General features: G+C 32.3%; 5 protein-coding genes and 1 non-coding gene across 11 annotated transcripts; 1 reads left to right on the forward strand and 5 right to left on the reverse strand.

Moving 5' to 3' along the window:
- Positions 1–2,900: 2,900 nt before the first annotated feature.
- Trnay-gua (transfer RNA tyrosine (anticodon GUA)) lies at positions 2,901–2,991 on the reverse strand. Its single transcript is given in 2 exon segments — positions 2,901–2,936; positions 2,955–2,991. It is a non-coding gene; the product is annotated as a tRNA-Tyr (tRNA).
- A 201-nt stretch (positions 2,992–3,192) lies between these two features.
- On the forward strand, positions 3,193–5,184 carry LOC109598543 (conserved oligomeric Golgi complex subunit 8). The gene is made up of 5 exons (XM_020014457.2): positions 3,193–3,305; positions 3,356–3,828; positions 3,880–4,093; positions 4,146–4,312; positions 4,364–5,184. The coding sequence occupies exons 1-5, from the start codon at positions 3,251–3,253 to the stop codon at positions 5,132–5,134; spliced, it is 1,680 nt and encodes a 559-aa protein (XP_019870016.2). The 5' UTR covers positions 3,193–3,250; the 3' UTR covers positions 5,135–5,184.
- A 297-nt stretch (positions 5,185–5,481) lies between these two features.
- On the reverse strand, positions 5,482–5,967 carry LOC109598550 (cyclin-dependent kinases regulatory subunit-like). The gene has a single exon (XM_020014465.2). It carries the CDS (start codon positions 5,883–5,885, stop codon positions 5,652–5,654), a length of 234 nt encoding a protein of 77 aa, XP_019870024.1. The 5' UTR covers positions 5,886–5,967; the 3' UTR covers positions 5,482–5,651.
- A 477-nt stretch (positions 5,968–6,444) lies between these two features.
- On the reverse strand, positions 6,445–8,863 carry LOC109598544 (uncharacterized). Of its 2 annotated transcripts, none has more exons than XM_020014458.2 (2): positions 8,395–8,863; positions 6,445–6,681 (listed from the first exon to the last, which is right to left on the reverse strand). In XM_020014458.2, exons 1-2 carry the CDS (start codon positions 8,717–8,719, stop codon positions 6,548–6,550), a joined length of 459 nt encoding a protein of 152 aa, XP_019870017.1. In that variant the 5' UTR covers positions 8,720–8,863; the 3' UTR covers positions 6,445–6,547. The 2 variants fall into 2 exon arrangements, with proteins under 2 accessions (XP_019870017.1, XP_019870018.1); XM_020014459.2 differs by having other exon boundaries at positions 6,445–6,860; positions 8,395–8,809.
- A 1,774-nt stretch (positions 8,864–10,637) lies between these two features.
- On the reverse strand, positions 10,638–16,748 carry LOC109598568 (pericentriolar material 1 protein). 5 transcript variants are annotated; one of them, XM_049969557.1, is made up of 17 exons: positions 16,463–16,748; positions 16,223–16,352; positions 15,989–16,173; positions 15,813–15,926; positions 15,484–15,670; positions 14,903–15,286; positions 14,468–14,845; positions 14,277–14,415; positions 13,954–14,224; positions 13,526–13,900; positions 12,975–13,393; positions 12,208–12,678; positions 11,806–12,013; positions 11,411–11,754; positions 11,039–11,354; positions 10,861–10,981; positions 10,638–10,792 (listed from the first exon to the last, which is right to left on the reverse strand). In XM_049969557.1, the coding sequence occupies exons 1-17, from the start codon at positions 16,586–16,588 to the stop codon at positions 10,761–10,763; spliced, it is 4,200 nt and encodes a 1,399-aa protein (XP_049825514.1). In that variant the 5' UTR covers positions 16,589–16,748; the 3' UTR covers positions 10,638–10,760. The 5 variants fall into 5 exon arrangements, with proteins under 5 accessions (XP_049825514.1, XP_019870036.2, XP_049825513.1 ...); XM_020014477.2 differs by having other exon boundaries at positions 15,807–15,926; XM_049969556.1 differs by having other exon boundaries at positions 15,813–15,950.
- Positions 16,749–16,991: 243 nt separating this feature from the next.
- Positions 16,992–19,575, reverse strand: LOC109598542 (iduronate 2-sulfatase). The gene is made up of 5 exons (XM_020014456.2): positions 19,291–19,575; positions 18,409–18,886; positions 18,082–18,354; positions 17,762–18,033; positions 16,992–17,702 (listed from the first exon to the last, which is right to left on the reverse strand). Exons 1-5 carry the CDS (start codon positions 19,489–19,491, stop codon positions 17,382–17,384), a joined length of 1,545 nt encoding a protein of 514 aa, XP_019870015.2. The 5' UTR covers positions 19,492–19,575; the 3' UTR covers positions 16,992–17,381.
- Between the last annotated feature and the right edge of the window lie 201 nt (positions 19,576–19,776).

Consider the following 19,776-nt stretch of genomic DNA (forward strand, 5'->3'; position numbering starts at 1 on the left):
CATTCATTCGAACGGATTTCGTGCGGTGTCTGGGATAAATGTTTTTTAATTGACGGGCACCCGCATCCCGATGATCTCTCACGCCAGTTAATGTTGAGAAAGGCACAATATTGACCAACAAACCTACGCAACTTCGCTGGACCATGACAACCTATTAATAAGGGCCCATTATTTCACCACTAGATCAATTTCAGTTGGTCCGGAGAGAAAAGTGGTGTCACATTTAGGCACGGTACTAATAAAACGTGAACAGTAAAACTGAAATCCGTGTGGCGATTCCCGAAACTGAAATAAAGTGGGTCATCTTGGTTACGGTAAACAATGGATGACACCGCAAGTGGCGTGCCATAAATAATAATAAAAATAATTGTGTCCAGGGCTTGGCCACATTTTTTCCCCGGTTGCCGTTTGATATAATAAAGTATATTGCCCTGAAGAGAAATCTATAAGTTGAATGCGGTGGCCAGGATGAACAAAACGTCTTGGTCTGAACTGAAACTATGGACGCAATAAAAACAAATCGTAAAGTTTACGATAGCTAAGAATGTTTATTATTAAAGAGTAGTGTGTTTAGTTATTTTCACCTTCGAGGTGTGGATGTATTCGTAGTACATATTACACAATTCAATAAAAATTAATAAATATATTTTAAGGAACAAGGGACTAAGTTTAAATATCTTATTTTCTCATATTAATATAGTTATTGCTCAGAATTATAATTAATTAAAAAGAAAATGGAATTTTGAAGAGCTTATCAATATTTTAAAAACGTTGTTAAATTGATAGCTTCAAATTTAACTAAATAAAATTAATGTATCTTATTTATATCTGGCGCAAAATATTTATAATGTATTATATATGTTAATAAATGCAAACCTAACATATTTTGTAATGAATATGCCAAACTATATTTCTATGTGTCTAAGATCCAAACTAAATAAAGACACTTTTAAATTACTTTTATTTTATTTTCCCATATAAATATGTATTAGTTCTCATTTTATTCTTATCTATTTCTGTCTTATCTCTTGACTTAGTAACTATTACCAGTGTGTACTAGTATAAAAGTTTAAATTTAATTTAAAAAAGCTAAAGTTATAATATATACAATATACTAAGTTTTTAAATATAATCGTAAGGATTTTTAAAATATATATATATATATATATATATATATATATATGTATTTGCTGAAAAATTCAACCTGAATAAAGAAACGCTTTTGACTTCTATCAATTTATTGCCGTGAAATCATCAATTGTAGAACGTGCCACTGGAATTCTAAAACGGTGGCCAAAATTTATTGCCCCAATTAAATTACAATAGTGGCCAAAGTAAATGAACTGATCCAATTTCTCCTCATTTTTCGGAGTACCACATTGGTTTCTAGATCATAAATCATAAAATTTACAGCAGATCAATTCGTTACACCTATACGAATTGCTTCTTATTCAAGTGGTTTCACCTTTCATACTGATATTCTTGTACTCAAAAAAAGTAATATTTAGGAACATATGATAATTTATTTTTATGCTTATCTTACCTAGACTTGATAATTAATAAATTATTATAAGAAAATGATATTCATCATCATTATTAAAATAATTACATTTGTCCAAATATTATTTTGTTGTATTAATATGCCTCTAAAAGTATTAGCAAAGTAAAATTTAAAATCAAACATTTTATAAGATATTTCATAAAAAAATTATTCAAATTTTGTGAATATAAAAAATATATTTCAATATTTTATATTTTTTTTTTTTTTTGCTTTTTTGTTACATATCTTATAAACGTCGGAGATATTACTTTAAACACATATAGCAAAGAGCACATTCAAATGTATTCACGTTTTGTATATGAATTTAACAATACTCTTAATAGTTATAATTTATTCTTAATGGGATTTATATTATTTTATTAAATAAATTCAATTTAAATGAGAATATAGAAAATTTGCACTCCAGAGAAAAGGAAATTAATAATTAACATGAAACATCATTGTCCAAATATTTCAGGTATCGCTTGAAACTTATGATGCTTCTAAAAAATGGTTTACATTGCATATTAACAAATATGAAACAACACATTCAACTGAAAATATAATAAGAATATATCCTAACAAAAATCTATTTCTTTTATTGACTGACAAATTGGAAAAACGAGTAAACGACATATTTTCATGTCCTCTACATATTAATATTTTATTAATGTAATTTTAAAAATAAATAATATGTTTTAATAAAAAATAAACGAGTCTAAACTTGAATCAATCAATAATTTGCACTTTTTTTCGAAAGATCTAATAAATTTGTATCAAATAATAAATTAACAAAAGGATTAAAATTTAAAGACTTAGTATGTATGCGACATCTACGGGCAGGATGTATGACTGTATATACAATATTACAGAAATCGTAAATTTATCCATCATTGACAGAAGTGATGAGAGAACAAGACAAAATTTAAAACAAACAGTATTCTACACATTCTTTCGCTTTTTTGAAATATTAATTCAGACAGACATTTTCTAATAAATTTAAGTTTTGTGACACTATTTAACAATACTCTTAATTTATCCTTAGTAATAATTATATTATTTTATTGAATAACACAATTTCAGTGAGAAGATAAAGATGCTCCTGAAAAATAGTTTACAATGTTATTAACAAATATGAACAACACACTGATATGACAGTACAATAAGGAAACGTATGTAACTTAAATATTTTAATAACTATTTTTTAGTATTTTATTTTTATACGGCGACACGAATTTCTGGAACACTTGAATATATTTTAATAATAAAATAATAATATAATTGGTTAATTTAAATAATTACCAATATAATTAAATAATGTTAATAACATATTAATACATATGAAAATTAAAAAAAGTTTTCCTTCGAGCCGGATTTGAACCAGCGACCTATGGATCACTATTTAGAGTACCAACTACAGTCCACCGCTCTACCAACTGAGCTATCGAAGGTTATGCAAGTTATTGCACCAAATTGTAATTTATTATGATGTTTACTTTAATGTTAAATTATTACTTAATATAATATATTTAAAAATTATGTATTTGCTATTATAAAATGTAGAAAATTGCCATGAAAACATCAAATGTTTTCTTAAATGTATGATCAAACTTTTTATCATTTTTATAGTATCCAGATAACCTAACAATTTTGACACGTCAAATGAATTGTGTACAAATAATCATAACACTATATGCAAATAGTTAAAAAATGGATCCAGAGCGAACAAAACTTTTACAGTTACTTTATCCTGAAGGATATCCCGGTAAATTATACATTACGAAACATAACTGTGTTATATTCGTGAAATTTTAGGTGAATGGGACTACAATGTTAACTTGAACGAATACTTAACTAAACTAGGAACATACAAAATCGACGATCTAATAAAAGAACCGACACGTTTGCAAGATGAAAAGAGTAACATTCATGATCAGACCCAAGAACTTGCTTCATCCAATTACAAGATATTCATAGAAACTGCTGACTGTTCCAGAGAACTGTTTACACAGTTTAATGAGATAGAAGACAGAGTTGGGAAACTGTTAACTCATTTGCCAGAGTTTGAGAAAAAATGTCATGAGTTTAGTGAGTCAACAAGTGGAATTAATAACTTGAGGAAGTTAAATTCTTTAACACTAACAAGAAATGCACAGTTATTAGAGATTTTAGAAATGCCACAATTAATGAACTCCTTTATTAATGATGGTTTGTATGAGGATGCTTTGGAATTGGCTGCATATGTTAGAAAATTATACAATCAACATTCAGACATACCAATATTTAAAGTATATTGATTTTCCTTTTAGTTAATTTAAAGTAAAATGAGTTATTTTTAGAGCATACTTGATGATGTTAATCAAGCTTGGTTATTGATGTTACATCAGTTATTATCACAACTTTCACAGGATTTAAGTTTACCAAAATGTTTACAAATTGTTGGCCACTTACGGAGGATGGAAGTTTTTACTGAATCTGAGTTAAGACTCAAGTTCTTACATGCTAGAAATGCATGGTTACAAGCATGTCTTAATGCCATATCCTCTGATGATGGTAAATTGTGAGATCTGTTAAAATTTCCTGTTTTAACTAATATTTTTTATAGTTAATCATCACATCACAAAAACTATAGAGGTCACAAGAGTAAATTTGTTCAATATTGTTACACAGTACAGGGCAATATTCAATGATGATGAACACAGTCCATTAGCATCATTAAGAAGTCAAAATATAAATCAAAACATCATATTCTACAGTTGGATAGATATCAAGGTAAATTTATATAATTTTTTTTTGACATGCTGATTATTCACATATTTTTAGGTGACAGAATTTTTGAAAACCCTTGAATCAGATCTTTCAAAAGGAGTGACTTCAATAGATTCCATTTTGGGGCAGTGCATGTATTTTGGTCTGTCCTTTAGCAAAGTGGGTTGTGATTTCAGACCATTAATGATACCCATCTTCACCAATACCATAGCAACATATTTCAAGAACAGTATTCGCAAATCAATTAGAAGCTTTGAGAAAAACATTGAAAAGTTCACTTTAATTAACAAAAATCACACCAGTGTACCATGGAAATCAAAAACAGAGGACCATCTGCAGCCCCCAGAAAGCTTACTGGAGTTTTATCCACTAGCTGAGTATTTAAATAATGTCTTAAACGCCTTAAATGAATTAAGAGTTTGTGCTCCTATTGCTATTATAGATGAGATTGTTGACACATTGGAAGAATCACTAATTATTATAGCAAAGTCCTTGTTGATTTTATATGGACAAGAGCAACAAGCCTTTACAGCAAATTCAAAGGATGCTTTTACAAGGCTCTGTATGTGTTTTGCAGATGATTTAGTACCTTACATACAAAAATGTGTTCATATTATTTACCCACCAGGAAACATTGCCTTGAAATTGGGCATTGGAGTTCAAACATTGCAAAATGAGGGTATTTCCTTCATTGATAAGATCAAAATTGTTGAACCTATAAAGCATCTATTGCCAGAGAAAATAGAACCTACTTTAAATTTGGAAGAAAAAATTGATCAAGGTGTGATAAACAAAGAGAATGTAACAGAAACAAGTCAGTCCTAGTTGTAATGATATATTTATTTAATTTTATTAAAATAAAATTTTATCCATTAGTCTTGTTTTAATATACACCCCTCATATAACTAAAGAAAATATTTTTTAAGCTAATTGTTAAGCTGTTATAAAGGCCATAAAAGAGATTGTAGACACTTTGTATTTCTAGCAATTATCTAAATATTTACTGCAGTTTAAATATTGCAAATTGAGAGAATTTCCTTCCTTCATTGAAATCGCACACTCTGTTTTGGTTAAAAAAAGAAAGTCTATCAATAAAGAACCTTCATTTGGACATAAAATTTGTTTAGTCTTTCTTTGTTTTGCCATTCGCAGGTAAAATAAAAACAAGTCAGTTGTAGTTGTAGAGATATATTTATTTAATTGTATTAAAATAAAAGTGTATCTATTAGTCTTGTTTTAATACATTCCAAATGTAAGTTTTGGAATTATTTACAGTTTGTGCTAAACACTACCTCTTAGTTAGCATAGCAAATCACAGCTTGTACCAGTCCTTGAATCTCTTTCAATCAGTTTGGGAAACTGGACGTCTAAACAAAAGAACGTGCGGTTCCGGTGCGTGTGACATGTAGTGCATCCAGTTCGGGCTTTGCTGGACGCCCAAATTGCGCCATTCGGTCTCTGTCATCAAGTGGGGCCTTGGCACTAATTTTGCCAAATCCGCTGGTAATATCACGTGTCTGTATTCGTAGTGTTCGTCGTAATATTTCTCGGAATACTGAATATTTTCTGCGGGCATTTTTATAGAAAAAACAAATGATTTTAGTCTCAAAACAAAGTAAACTAACCTCACTCTTATTCTGGTGAAGTTATTCGTTACTGTGGTTCGAGTTTGCGCAATAATATTTTTAGGGATTCGTATTACTGGTTGCATAATCAGCATTAAAGTCCGTTGTTTTTTATTTTATTTGAAATTCTGGTACTAATAAATTTTACTCAAAAGATTCCCATATGAATAAAATATTTAATATAAAATGAACAAGTATATTGGCATATATTAAGCTATTAAAACACTTGTTTTATTTAAAACTTGAAAAATAAGGTAATAATTTATTTAATCTAAAAGTTTTCCAATGTTGTACAAATAAATAAAAGCGAAGAATAAAAATGCACACTCTATATGTAAAATATTTAATAAACCTGTACAAATTGATTTGTTTATATATATTAAGGAAAATGTCAATTCATATAAAATGTAGATTTATTACACAATTAATTTCAGCTTTATCTAGATCTGTTGATTTATCGATTTTTTACACCTTGATAGAAGTAATCTTTTGAGCAAAATTAAACAAACGTTTATCACCATTTCAAACATTTTATTGAGATTAACAAAATCAACTAACATATAAAAATATAAATAGGTACATTAAATTCGAACAGTTTAACATGTCAAACGTGTTAGAGGCTGTCGACGTTCCAGTGATACGCACTGCACCCGTGTATTCCTAACAGAAGGTCCTCATCCAGGTTCTCCTTATTCTTGCACTTAATTTTCCCCTCAACTTTCCGTCTGTCCTCCAATTTAACAAAATCTTAAATAAAAAAAAATACTCGCAACTAAAATATGTACATTGCACAGGTACTGCTTATAAGTAATGGCTCATGATACATCTAGATATGTCGGGCATGTTATGCGTCGGTTTCTTCATGTGCAGTTCGTTCTGCATTTGCTGGGAGGGAATTGGATCAGGTAACAGTATGGGGACGGCCTCTGAAAACAGATTTCAGAGATTTAATATTTTTTGTCGGCACCAACACCTATTTATGAAATGCTATGGGATGATATGAAATGATAATGATTTTAGTATATTTACGACAATATACATTGAATGTTAATTGTAACACTAGTCAAATTTTACAGGCATTAACGTAGGCAGGAACTGGGTCTATTAATTACATGAATCAAGGAAATAATAACTTTTTAAGTATCTAAAATATTATACTTTTTTAGTAAATAACTATTGATCTTTAAAATTTAACGTGAGTTACAGTCAACACATTGAATAACAAATACTGAACATATTATATCGTTGTATTATTGAATACTTGAAATAACAAATTATTTAAGTGGTTCCATTAAGAAATCTTTTCTAACATTAAAATTACATCACAAACATCATAGAAACGAAAATATGTATTTTACATAACCTTTTACTTGTTACTATACTTTTGACCATTGAAAAGAACGTCATTTTTTAAAAAATTGTTGCTATATTTATGACCACACATGTTTAAAAACTTATTTGAATACATTTATTTGAAATTATTTGATAATCCTATTCATATAAATTTTGAGTATACTTAAAAAACACAGACTTCAAGAAGAGAAAAATCACAGTTTATAAATCAGTGTAAAAATATACAACATTTTGGATATTAAAATCAAAACAAAATTAAGAGTGTTAATTGTGGAAAAATTAATTTTTATTTTTCGGTGCTTTCCTAATTCATATTAAACGTCTTCTATGAGAATAAATTTAAACTATATAAATCAATTTTTGATGTAGTTTCTAATGACCGTTAATTCATATCTTAAGTTATCAAATGTTATAAAAAACAAATTAAAAATTAACGACAAACTTACTTTTTTGATAAGTAATTAGCGGCTATCAACAGTAGGTTAAAGAAATTTGTATGTTATTTAAAGCTATTTTTATGCAGGTGATTTAATGAATGATTAAGCAAAGCTCTCAGACCCAATTATTGAATGACATACACAACTAATTGGCGAATATTTAACGACAATTTATTCATCGGGTTTCGTAATCCACATTTTTAATATTTGAGGAAAATAGTTTAATTTATGACATTTGTACTAGTAATAAAATATAGTAATCATTGGTACAACAACAAACACAAAACAAAACAATGATTAAAAGTTATTTTGAAACGGTTTTCTGTGTAATCAGGTCAAATTACAGTAATATTTCGAACCGCCCCCGTATTTGAGACGTAACCGTTTCGCATCCCCGCCAGTTTTTAGGTACAAACAAACCGATGGGATATTCCGCTTGGAGCGAAGCATGTGTTGCAATTCGCCTACACGAGATTTATGTTTATCCTGCACGATTTACCGCTCCGGCTTTAAAACAAACGGTGCAACAACTTGTTCGAACTCGACCGCTCATTGGACGACCGCCAATCGTCAACAACCGTAAAACATTCGCGGAATTCCCCCGAATAACCCGATAACAAATAAAAAAAAAGCAATGAAATCACCATAGTGAGGTTACAAACGTCCTTACCATTTTGGCGCCTCTTTTTGAACTCGGCCCCATCGCCGAATTCCCAGGCCCGTTTTCTGTTCAATCGCAACACACTCTGTGCCGCGTAACATTCATAGTCCATTGTTTCTTGTGTGTTTTCAGTCTTCACCTTGTGGGCCAAGTGCGGCTGATAGCCGTAATAGCCGTTCGACGGTAAACTGGCGACGCCGCCGGCGTTGTATGCCATACCGTCCATCGCATCCTTAACAATGGGTAACACGTTACAAGTCAAGTCCTCCCGCATAGTGTCAAAAACGTACGACGTCTCGCAAGAAACTAAACAACGGGATCGGGAAGCCGGCATCTACTGCACACACACCGCGCTTTGAGATTGCGTCGAGCGCTGAATAAATTCTGCTCCCCGCCGTGACCGGCGACGCACACACGAACCCGATCGACTTTCACTTTTTAAAGAGACGCTATTTCCTAACGGCATACCCCACTTGGTTTAGGGCGGGTTCCCGGGCTCTGGTGCTGCGTTTTTTCAGGCGGAGTGCTGAAATTTTTGCGGAATTTTATTTGAAAACGGAAGCGGTCGGCAATTTTAAATTTTCGTATAAGGCCGGCGGGGATCGGGCGAAAGCCGAGTACTTTTCCGTCGTCGCGGCCAATAAGATGCGAAGGGGACGTTTTGAAATGCTGACAACATTGAAACACAAACTGCGTCCAGTTTAATTCAAAATATAAAAATTAATTATTGTATTAATTTTGTAGACGAATAATAAAATTTATTCTGAACTTTTTAATTTAAAAAAATCACACATTACAACGACTGATTACAGTCCAGTACTTTTCCTCGACGAATAATTTTAAATTGATTTAATGACAGCGTCGTTAAAATGGTTTATTATTAGAACCATGTTGATAAATTTGATTTAAACGATATTTCCGTGAAACAGGATAGAAATAACACTGATTATTATTTTTATTATTTCTACGACGGTGTAACAAAAAGAGACCAAATTGAACATTTCGAATAATAAATATTATTAGAAATTTGCTTTGTATATAAAATATAATACTTCACATATTTGAAAAGGTTGGTAGGTAATAATTAACAGATATTTATAAATACCATTAATATATTTAACATTTAAATTGGCATACATTTGGACAGCTCCTGAAACTATTCTATTTTCATGTTTTATGTTTTTGATTTGAAATACATTTCTTAAATTAATATTAAACTAGAATTTACTTATATTTTTGTCAAATGTATAAATGTTATATTAAAATATTTGTGTATATTAATCTATTTTAATTAAAAATACACAGTTATGGTTAAAATAATAACAATAGATGTATCATTTTATAAAAATAATTATTTTAAATAAAATATTGCACTTATAAACAAAATGTCACATTTTTTGGCCTAAAATCAACTATACCACTGTACTAAACATCTTCTGAAATGGATATATACCAAATTTCATAAACAATATGCATTTTCATAATGCAATTAAAAAATTTAAAATATGAGAAACGATATATCAGATGTGGAAAAATAAATAAATATTGTAGGAGGATACAGAGGAAATTACCTGTCAAAGTATGTCAGAAATTATTAGACTCTCTCATGTCCAAGAATATAATATAATAATATAATATAATATAATAATATATAAGAATATAATATAATAATATATAATAACTTTCTTATAAATATATTGGTTTGTTAATTTTTTTACTTTTTCTTATTCAATAATTATACCACAATTTGTATATTTAATTTGTTATAAAAGTTAAAATATAATATATTAATTCAGGACCTGCTATCTTATTATTTTGAGCACAATTATGTAAATTTTATTAAATTTGTGATTAAAATTGGTATAATTTTATATTACATTACTTTTTAGCAAATTTAATATATAGTTCTAATAATTATTAATATAATAAATATATATATATATATATATATATATATATATATATATATATATATATATATATATAAAATATATACCGTTCCTTGATAATTTTTTTTTAATTTTCATTAGTTAAATGAATGTGAAAGTTATGTTATCAAAATGTAAATTATATTTGTTGTTTGTACATATCATAATAAAATTAGTTAGCATTAACATTACAATTTCAGGTAATAATATCATTAACACAAAACACGTATTGGTAAACAATCTCAAATAAAAAAACATTTTCTTAAAGCTCTTTATTGAATATACCATATAAAATATACTAACAAAATCAAAATAAATATAGTATTTCAAGTGTTCGAAAACGTTTATTTTAAACCTAATAATATAACAAATAATTAAACACAACATTTTTCTTAAATCACAAGATACAGTGTATCAAGACAAATCTGGACAGAATATGATTATGCATCAGAAGTTGTCAGGATCTCCGCGTGAGGGATCTAAAATTTATTTTTTAATAATTTTCTAATTACATGGCTCATAAACTATTTTTAGAAATTACAGTTACCTCGATTTGGTGTGGTGGATCTTGATCTGGTGTTTGTTGGCAATCTAGTTGGTACTTGATCTAGGCCCTCGGCATTATTGGCAAAATCTATTGTCGGTACGTCCAATTCTTCAGAAATAGCCTACAAAATAATATGTCAGTAAACACAGCGTGTGTATATTAGAAACTCTAAAATTACTTGAACCATGTGGAACTCAGAATTCTCCTGAGGCAACTCTAGGTAACCACCCACAGCACCCTCCTCCTCAGCTTCGTCCTCCTCCCCCCTACTTTGGTCAGCTTCGGCTAGATCTCCGTTATGTAATTGCGGACTGTTCGAATTGTTGTTCTGCAATTCTGGAAACTTGAAATGCACACTGGACGGTGGCGAGTCCGACGTTAAATTCAAGGGGCAATTTTCCGGGCTTGTCTCTTGAATCAGTTGAATGAAAGATAACTCACTTCTTAATAGATCACCCAAACTTTGCAGGAGCGCCGCCTTCACTTCAGATAATCTGAAATGTGAATATTGAATTACATTCTTTAATTAATTAAATTCACATTAATATACTTTTTCCCCTGATACTGCTCTAAAACTTCGTTCAGGACGTTGGAGAAGTGTTTGAGGAACACACTGTCTGACAACACTTCCTGAAAAGATTCCGAATCCAGTAACTTCTTCTTGAATATGTTCACAAAATCGTGGTCAATAACCATGTCATTGTTTTCATTTAAAAATTGAGTCACACCCTTAAATGCCGACTGCACGTCGTTCTCGACGTGTTCCATATTAATCAAGTTCCTTTGCGTTGAATTTTTTCTAGTTTTGGTCCAAACCGTGGATTGTAAAGAGAAACTCTCGGTTCTATTGTGGGGTAAACTTTCCGCACCAACCGGTTGAGATTCTGAAGTTTGCTGAAAACAATTGTGTGTACTTTGGAAATAAACAGACAATAAACAACTTACCAGCCTATTTCTATTCGGGTTGGTCGTTAGTGAATGCGTAATGACATTTTGAATGGATTGTAGAATTTTCGTCCGCAAAGAATCCGATCCAATCATTTGCAGATCTCTAAAGAGTTGTATCAAGAAATGCGGCCTTGCTTCATTCGCGGAGATCAGGGACGCAACTTCTTTGTACACGTTCTCCCTAAGATCGTCAAATAATTTTGTCCTGAAAGCGAGAAATAAATCAAAATCAGACCGAATTGGTTTTTATGATTCCCAGATATCTTTGATTTGCAATAGAATATATAAAAAAATGTAAATTGCTTATTTAAATTCATATAATATAATTATAATTATTTTATATATTCTTTTAAAATTACTCTCTTTGAACAAGAAGTAAAATGTCCAAAAGACACTTACTTTGGCGTCTGTTCTCCATGAGTGTCATTGTTCCATTCGTTCCTTCTGCGTGTTAGCGGCGGCGCCTCCCTCTCCTCCGACACGTTAGACTGGTTCGAACTTTCGTCATGGTACGAATTCAACAACATTTGAAAGCCTAGCTGCAAATCGTCCATGCTTCCCCTGTGTCTTTTATCTAACTCGATCGGTGGTTGGCCATCCCCAAACTTTCCGTTATTGTTGACGTTCAATACATCTGGTGGAATTGCCGAGTTGTTGTTGGCAGTGGTTTCGTTGTGTCGGAAAGGGAGTCGTCTTTGCGGGGTGTTTTCCTGCGACGTGCTGGTCGATTCGTGTTCGGAATTGCTCTTGGATAAAGTCATCAAAGTGAACGGGTTGCTACGGTCGGATGTAGAAGTGTTGAAGCGATCCAACCCAGACGAAGAAAGCACGTCGCTGTTTTTGGTCGAAAGGAGGTTTTGTCGTGAATAACTAGAAGAATACTTTTAAATTTAGAATATTTATAACGTGAGAAAACAGGAAAAAAACATCAAAAATAACAATTGAAATTAAATTAAAGACTGTCTAAGATATAGCAAATTATTTTTCAAGACACAATCAACAAATCCAACATACCTGTATACTTGTGATATATCTCGAATAGGGAACAAAGGAAATATCTAGGTTTAAGCGCGAAACATAAACAACGTAACGAAAAATAAAACAAATTGTTAATAAATAAATAAATAAAACGAACTAAAGAATATAATGGGCCTGCCCGAAATTACCTTCTGAAATTGTCCCAGTAATTGTTGGCACGATTGCCGGGCGGCACTTGGTTATTCAGCGCCTGCCCGTTCCACAGTTGTCCGGGCAAGGGGTTAATATTGGCGTGCAGGGCCGCATTGTTAGTTTGATGATGGTTATCAGAAGACGGTCCAGCGTTCATATGATGGTTAGCATTGTTATTGAGGCAAGAAGCGGAGTTAATATAGGAGAGGTCGAGGTTCGAGGGTGGCGCAGCATTGTAATGGTTCAGATTGGGCATTGAGCATGCGGCGGCCACATGGTTCACTTTAGGGGACGGCGAGGGACGATATAGGTTTGAGGGATTCGGAGGAGGAGCACGTTGATGGTGTTGTTGTTGTTGTTGTTGCTGCTGCTGAGCGTTCGTGTCGACAGATAAGTTTTCCATTTGATCTTGAAGCTAATAAAAAATAAAATTAGTTTCTTAGGAATTTACTGTTATTCCATTTCAAATCAACTGGTTTATTCTCATCATTATTTTGACAGGAATGGACCAGTCAATTTGAAAAAGTTCGCCTTTACTTTAACTTACCATAGACACAGCGTTTCTAAGATTCTGCAACTCCCTCTGCTGTATCCAGAGCATCTGACAACACTGATTTAAAGTGTTCAACATGAAGCTTTGAGTTTGAAGAGTGTTAGTTGCCAGCCAACCATTGTAGCCATTCATGTCAGGTTGAGGGGCACCATTAGTCAACCAAGGAGGTTCAACAACGGGATTAACGACGTTTACCGTGTTCAAAGGGTTGGAATTGGGCGAGGCGAAACGTCTTGGTTCTGAATAGAGCGGCGATGGTGTCAAGTTGTTCCGTACTTGGACGTTGGCTTGTTGGTTATTATTATTTGGAGTTTGTTGTTCCAGCATCGACTCACAGACCCTTTTTATCAGTTGCAGCTGTTTTTTAACCTAAACAATAAGGAATTCTAGTTCTGTTTGTAAATCAAACACGATCGTCTTACTTGACACTTGTTCTTCTGTTCAGTATTTGATCTGGGCCTCTCTCTAACGTAAGTGGGAGTGGTCACGGAACTGCTCCGGACATTCCGTTCTGGGGTGCATGAGAACCTTTGCGACCCCTCGTAGTTAGATGACGGATATTCGATCCTGGGCTGATTATGTGTCCTATGTTTCACGGTGTTAGGTGGAGAAAAATTGAAGCTTTGCATTGGGATGTGGTTCTGGTTCTCTGCAATCTCCGAATATTCATTGACGTCTTCTTGGCATTCATCACTATACAAAAAACAACTAAATAGAAAAAACAAGACACTGTTAAATCATTTACCTTGATAGATGATTGCTTGAAATTGACTGACTAGGTAAATGTGATAGAGGCACCCAACCAGCTTCATTCAGGGAATTCGTACAGCTAAACTCTGATTTTGAGTCGGCACCGATGTCATGATTCAAATTCGATGTTCCAGCTATATAAAAATAATAGTCAGTAATAAATAAAGATATTATAAGTATTTTTACCTTTATGCTTTCCCATTAAATCCTCCAATTCTCTCTTTTTTGCTTCCAACTCATTTATACTTGATGTTCTGGATTTGGCGCCTCTGCTTTGTTCTCTGGTGTTTTTGTTGACTTGTTTCTGTCTGTTATCACTCATAGTGTTGTTGTCGTATCGCAACATGTTACTGTCATTCTGAGTATTAGGTCTGGTCTTAATATTCTGAAAGTCGTTGAGCAAGAAGTTTTCCGCTTTGGTACAAACGTCGCAAGCTAGCTCATTTGCCTCTTGTGATCCATTAGAATTTTGGACGACGTTCTCCGTTGTCTTAACGATTTCCAGCATGTCTTTTAGTTTGTTTAGTTGATCCTTCATCGTCACTATTCTTCTCACTTGACAGCCTGAGGAATAATTACATAAATAATGACAAAATAAAAAGTATTAATCCAAAAACTAACCGACATCGTTGTCGTCTTCTTCGGCGCCATCGATACTGTTGAGCTGAGCGACGAGCTGATCGACCTGTTGCTTCTTGTTCTGCAGGTCCATCAGCTTGTTCTGCAGCTCAACGTGCTGCGACCTCAGTTCCGCGTCCCTGTTGTCCAGCACTTCGATCAGCTGCGAACGTTCCTCGTTAGCGTCATGCATGATCATGATCTGGTTTTGGAGTGCATCCACCTCGGCCAGAAACTTGTCTTCAAAATTGCTGTTGGGCGGCGGTCGTGTTCCATTCAGTCTTTTCGCTCTCTCCTCGAGCACACGGATCGCCTCGTCGAAGTCCTCCTCGCTCATACAGTTGTTTTCCCGCTTGGTGGACACGTTCTTTGACTGATTGCCAACGGCTGAGGAATATGTATTAGTTGGGTTAATTTAAACATTTTTTTTATTTATATTAACCAAGTCTAAGCTTCATTTATTATATTATATTATGTATCAAAAGCTAACAATCAAAATCACTTTAAATATTAAGATGTTTTACATTTCTAAATGAAACCACAGATTTGAATATATATCTAACTTAATGATTAATATATGTTACCTTGGGCCAAAAGCATTTTTTCTTGTGCCAATCTGGCATCCTTTAATTTATTTTCTGCCTTCTGCTGTAACTTCAACAAAGTCAATTGTTCCTCTTTCAACTGATCAGCATCATGTCTGTTATGGTCATTCTTTGTAGAACTGGAAGTGCTTGGCTCAGAACCATTATCTCCATTCACTTCGACAATCTAAAGTAAAAAACTAATATTGAACAATATGAGCAAGATGTTACAGTTTCATAATAAAAGCTATTATGTTATATGGCCACAGAAATCATAAAATATTGTTAATGACAAGCCCACTCAAGCAACAGCAAACATTCACCTGTACCCCTCTGTTTTCTTCCTGTTCCATACTATCTAAAATATCTACTAATTTGGCCTCACTGTCATATAAATCTTTCATCATTTTGGTTAAACTCTCTAATTCAGTGTCATCTACCAACTGGTTGAATGAGAAATTTATTAACTTGAGAAAAATAAGAACAGGAATCATCAGCAACATACCTGGTCATCAGTGTTTTTCATTGTGGCCATTAAGGAGCTGGTTATTCTTAAGTATTCCCTGATTTGCGACAGCTTATCCTCAATTTGCTTTTTATCAGGATACTTTGTTACATTGTCGCACTTCAATGTTGAAGAGTTTCTTCTAGAGGTGCTTGAAGAGGAGTTTGGAGTCAGATGTCCATTAGCTATAAATAAACTTATGAAAACATGCTTGAAACAAACCATGCAACTTACTATTAATGAGGCTGTTGAAATTTTGATTGTGCTCTTCCACCGAGGTGTCCATCATGTAGTAGTTGTTGCGAGGGTCCCTCCTGGGATTTCTTATGAAGTTGGTGTAATCTGAATGATGCACATCCGACGCCTGCGGAACATACCAGAAACAAGATCATTCACTAGGTCTAATTTTAACACTTTTATTTTTAGAAAAAGAGATCACTCGCCAGTTTTTACGACAAATCTCATTTAACTTACCAGGTTGTTCGTTAAACTTCTAGGGGGTTCGCGCGGGTTATGCGAATACGGCGTATTAATACGATATTTCACTTTTGGAACAGTTCCAGTGCCGTGTTTATTCGTTTTTCTGCGCTCTTCCGACATCCTGGTGGATTTTTATGTACGACGGGCGAATTCGTGCAATATCCACGAACGAAGGAAATTGATTAAATCCCGGTCGGTTCTAAACCAACACCTACATATTATTGTTCTTTTTTACTAGCTGTCAGTGACAAGGGTTGAAAACACAATTTTTGTATATCTTGTTAGATATTTTGACAGTGTTCTTCTTGTTAAGATCTTCTTAACCGATCCTCAAGCGCGAAATTCAAATAGTGTCTTAATAACCATAATTAAATTTAATAAAATGTTAGTAACATCATGTATAAAATAGAAATACTAATTCAAAATATTTAATAGTATCTTTCCAAATATTTGGATTTTGAATATCATTTATTTATTAAATGACCGGATTTCTATGCATAGTCTACTCTGAAAAGAAAAAATATTTCAGAAAGTATTAAAATTTACTTTTATTTTAAAATTTTATACAATGTTAGAATTATTCAATTACGGATACTTAAGTTAGGTGTAAATATTTTTTTACTCAAATATAACTATTATTAGTGTAGCGTATATTTATATCTACTATATTTACATATTTTCACATAGTAATCACACACACACACGTTTATTATTAGTATGTGACATTATAATAACTGACACATTTCATATGAATAATGCAAAAATAATTTAATAGCGAAAATAAAATATTTCGATATGCACAATCAATTATGCAAGTTTTGTTCTTGAAACTAATAGAGTTTAATAAAAGTAATAAAATTTATTGTCTGAATATATAAATTTACGACGCACCGAAAGATTTCAATTTACACGATTACTGTGCATATCTCCAACCGAGTTTTAATTGTTTATCCAACATTTTTTCTATATACTGTAACTCAGGCCGACCGGATAGATTCATATTTTCGTCAGGGTCGATGGCCAGATCGTACAGTTCCTTTCCGTAAATTTGACTCCAATCAACTGAAAAGTTTTGATGAAAACCCACCCATTCGCTATATCGAAATTTGGTGGTCCTCATGGAATATCCCATTATTTTTATATCCTTCAATCGAGGTCTGTCGCTGTCTGGTTTTTTTGTGGGAAATATTCCGGGTCTTGGATATTGTGAGAAAATCGCAGATTTTTCTACATCCTAAAAAAATTGAGAGGGATTTCTCAACATAACAATCTCAATAATATCAATTTTTATACCTTTTCATTTGTTCTGTTCATCATCAGTTTAAAGAAACTTTTACCTTCAGTGCACAGATCTACTTGAGATTCTAAATAAGGGCATTTTTTAAGAGGTTCCGATACTTTCGTTAGATCAACTAATGTTGGAAACAAATCAACCAGTTCAACTAAACTATCGACATGAACGGTCGTGTGTTTGGTTTGTGGCAAATGAACGATAAGTGGTACCCTTGTTGCTACTTGAAAATTGCTAAACTTTGAGATCTCGCCATGCTCTCCCAACGACCAACCTGTAACATTTATAATTATTTACATATATCAAAATTTTATCAAGTTACCGTGATCTGCAGTAAAAATTATTAAAGTATTGTTATCGACATGTTTCAACAATTGTCCTATTAAATCGTCGATATAAGTGACTGCAGCATTATAAGCTTGAATGATCATCTTCATAGTTTGATCAGGCATCGGACCAAATGGGAAGGATATGTTAAGTAACTTCATATCATCCCTACTTCTCACATCATTCCATGGATTCCAAGCAACTGTTGGTAGTAGTGAAGGTCTATACCGATTTACTGGCAATTTAATATTGTCTAACGGATGATAATCTGAAACGAAATCTCTTTAAAAATCTTTTTACATTAGGCTTATTCCCATTTTACCTAAATACTTTAACGGAAACTTAAGTGGTACGTGTGGTTTGTGGAAACCAACAGCCAAAAAATATGGGCTATAACTTTCATTTTGACGTTTTAAAAATGTTATAGCTTCTTGCAGGGACTCCAAGTCCGGCAGAGTTCCAAGAGGCTGAGTTTCCAACAAAACAGGACAGATTAAATTCTGCGCCAAATTTCCACGTTTATCGAGGCACACTTTAGCGTTTTTGAACTGTTCAGTTTTTGGGTGGAAAGGAACCTCGCTCCAACTTAAAGGATAATCGTCAGTGAAATTGGACGAGACTCCAGGATGAAATATCTTTCCAATGGATTTGGTGTGGTAGCCGTTTTCTTTGAAGTGTTGAGGGAGGGTAGTGAAATTACCAGCAAAAGTCCTCCAATAGCTGTAGAAATCGTATAAGTGGAGGGTGTCGGGTCTTCTGCTAGTAAGGAATGAATTCCTACTTGGAGCGCATAATGCTTGCTAAAAATATAAAAAACAAAACATCTCAATTATATAAATATTTTTTTAATATTTCTTCTACATAAGTAATCTAATAAACATTTTGTTTTGTTGAATTAAATTTATTAAAGAGTGATTTTTTTATTATTATAATTAATACATTAAATTAATTATTTCAAATATGTAATTTATTGTCAAATATCTTAAATATAATTAGACTGCATATAAGTCCATCCTAAAATTTTATTCAATGATAACATTGTACTATGCGTTCAGAGTTGCCTATAATTCAAATATAATCCTAGAAAAATTACTTCTTCAATTTTATTTAAAATACGCAACCATATAGTTATCAGTAAGTACACAAACAGATTTATATAAATTTATCACTAATAACAGATAAAACTGATAATCAGACACCTAACCTGTGCGAATGCGTTGTTGAAAACAAAACTGGAGGCCGCCAATTTGTCTATGTTGGGTGTAAATGCATTTTTGTATTTATAACAACCCAAAGCTGGTCGCAAATCATCCACCACTATGAACAACACATTTGGTTTTCGCGTAGACACTCCAGAAATTGTAAAAAATACAATACATATACACAGATACAGAAGTGAAAACATTGAGTTGCAATTTGTGTACTTTTTTCTATTTAAAGTACATATTTAACTTTGCACTTTGCTTTAATATCAGTCACAAATGTATCCAGCTATAATTTATGTTTTTGTTGTGTATGATAAGCTGTTGTCATTTTCTAGGTGATAAATGTTTGTTTATTTTAATACACTTGCTATAATAACATTTAGTAAACATGTATAAATTGCCCATATTTAATAAACATGTGATTTTTTAACTGCGAAATTTAAAATGATTGTATATGTAAATTAAGTATTTAAAATTGGCGCACT

The sequence above is a fragment of the Aethina tumida genome, chromosome 7, assembly GCF_024364675.1.
Source record: "Aethina tumida isolate Nest 87 chromosome 7, icAetTumi1.1, whole genome shotgun sequence".
NCBI lineage: Eukaryota > Metazoa > Arthropoda > Insecta > Coleoptera > Nitidulidae > Aethina > Aethina tumida.

Excerpts from the sequence above, each read along its gene's own strand:
- LOC109598543 (XM_020014457.2), top strand. The coding sequence starts at position 3,251 with ATGGATCCAGAGCGAACAAAACTTTTACAGTTACTTTATCCTGAAGGA. Across the intron at positions 4,094-4,145 it reads TGCCATATCCTCTGATGATG|TTAATCATCACATCACAAAA; the intron begins GTAAATTGTGAG and ends TATTTTTTATAG. Across the intron at positions 4,313-4,363 it reads ACAGTTGGATAGATATCAAG|GTGACAGAATTTTTGAAAAC; the intron begins GTAAATTTATAT and ends ACATATTTTTAG.
- LOC109598550 (XM_020014465.2), bottom strand. The coding sequence starts at position 5,885 with ATGCCCGCAGAAAATATTCAGTATTCCGAGAAATATTACGACGAACAC.
- LOC109598544 (XM_020014458.2), bottom strand. The coding sequence starts at position 8,719 with ATGCCGGCTTCCCGATCCCGTTGTTTAGTTTCTTGCGAGACGTCGTAC. Across the intron at positions 6,682-8,394 it reads CAAAAAGAGGCGCCAAAATG|ATTTTGTTAAATTGGAGGAC; the intron begins GTAAGGACGTTT and ends TTTTTATTTAAG.
- LOC109598568 (XM_020014478.2), bottom strand. The coding sequence starts at position 16,588 with ATGTCGGAAGAGCGCAGAAAAACGAATAAACACGGCACTGGAACTGTT. Across the intron at positions 14,416-14,467 it reads TTTAATGGGAAAGCATAAAG|CTGGAACATCGAATTTGAAT; the intron begins GTAAAAATACTT and ends ATTTTTATATAG. Across the intron at positions 13,901-13,953 it reads AACAGAAGAACAAGTGTCAA|GTTAAAAAACAGCTGCAACT; the intron begins GTAAGACGATCG and ends CTTATTGTTTAG.
- LOC109598542 (XM_020014456.2), bottom strand. The coding sequence starts at position 19,491 with ATGTTTTCACTTCTGTATCTGTGTATATGTATTGTATTTTTTACAATT. Across the intron at positions 18,355-18,408 it reads GTTTCCGTTAAAGTATTTAG|ATTATCATCCGTTAGACAAT; the intron begins GTAAAATGGGAA and ends ATTTCGTTTCAG. Across the intron at positions 18,034-18,081 it reads AATTTTTACTGCAGATCACG|GTTGGTCGTTGGGAGAGCAT; the intron begins GTAACTTGATAA and ends TAAATGTTACAG.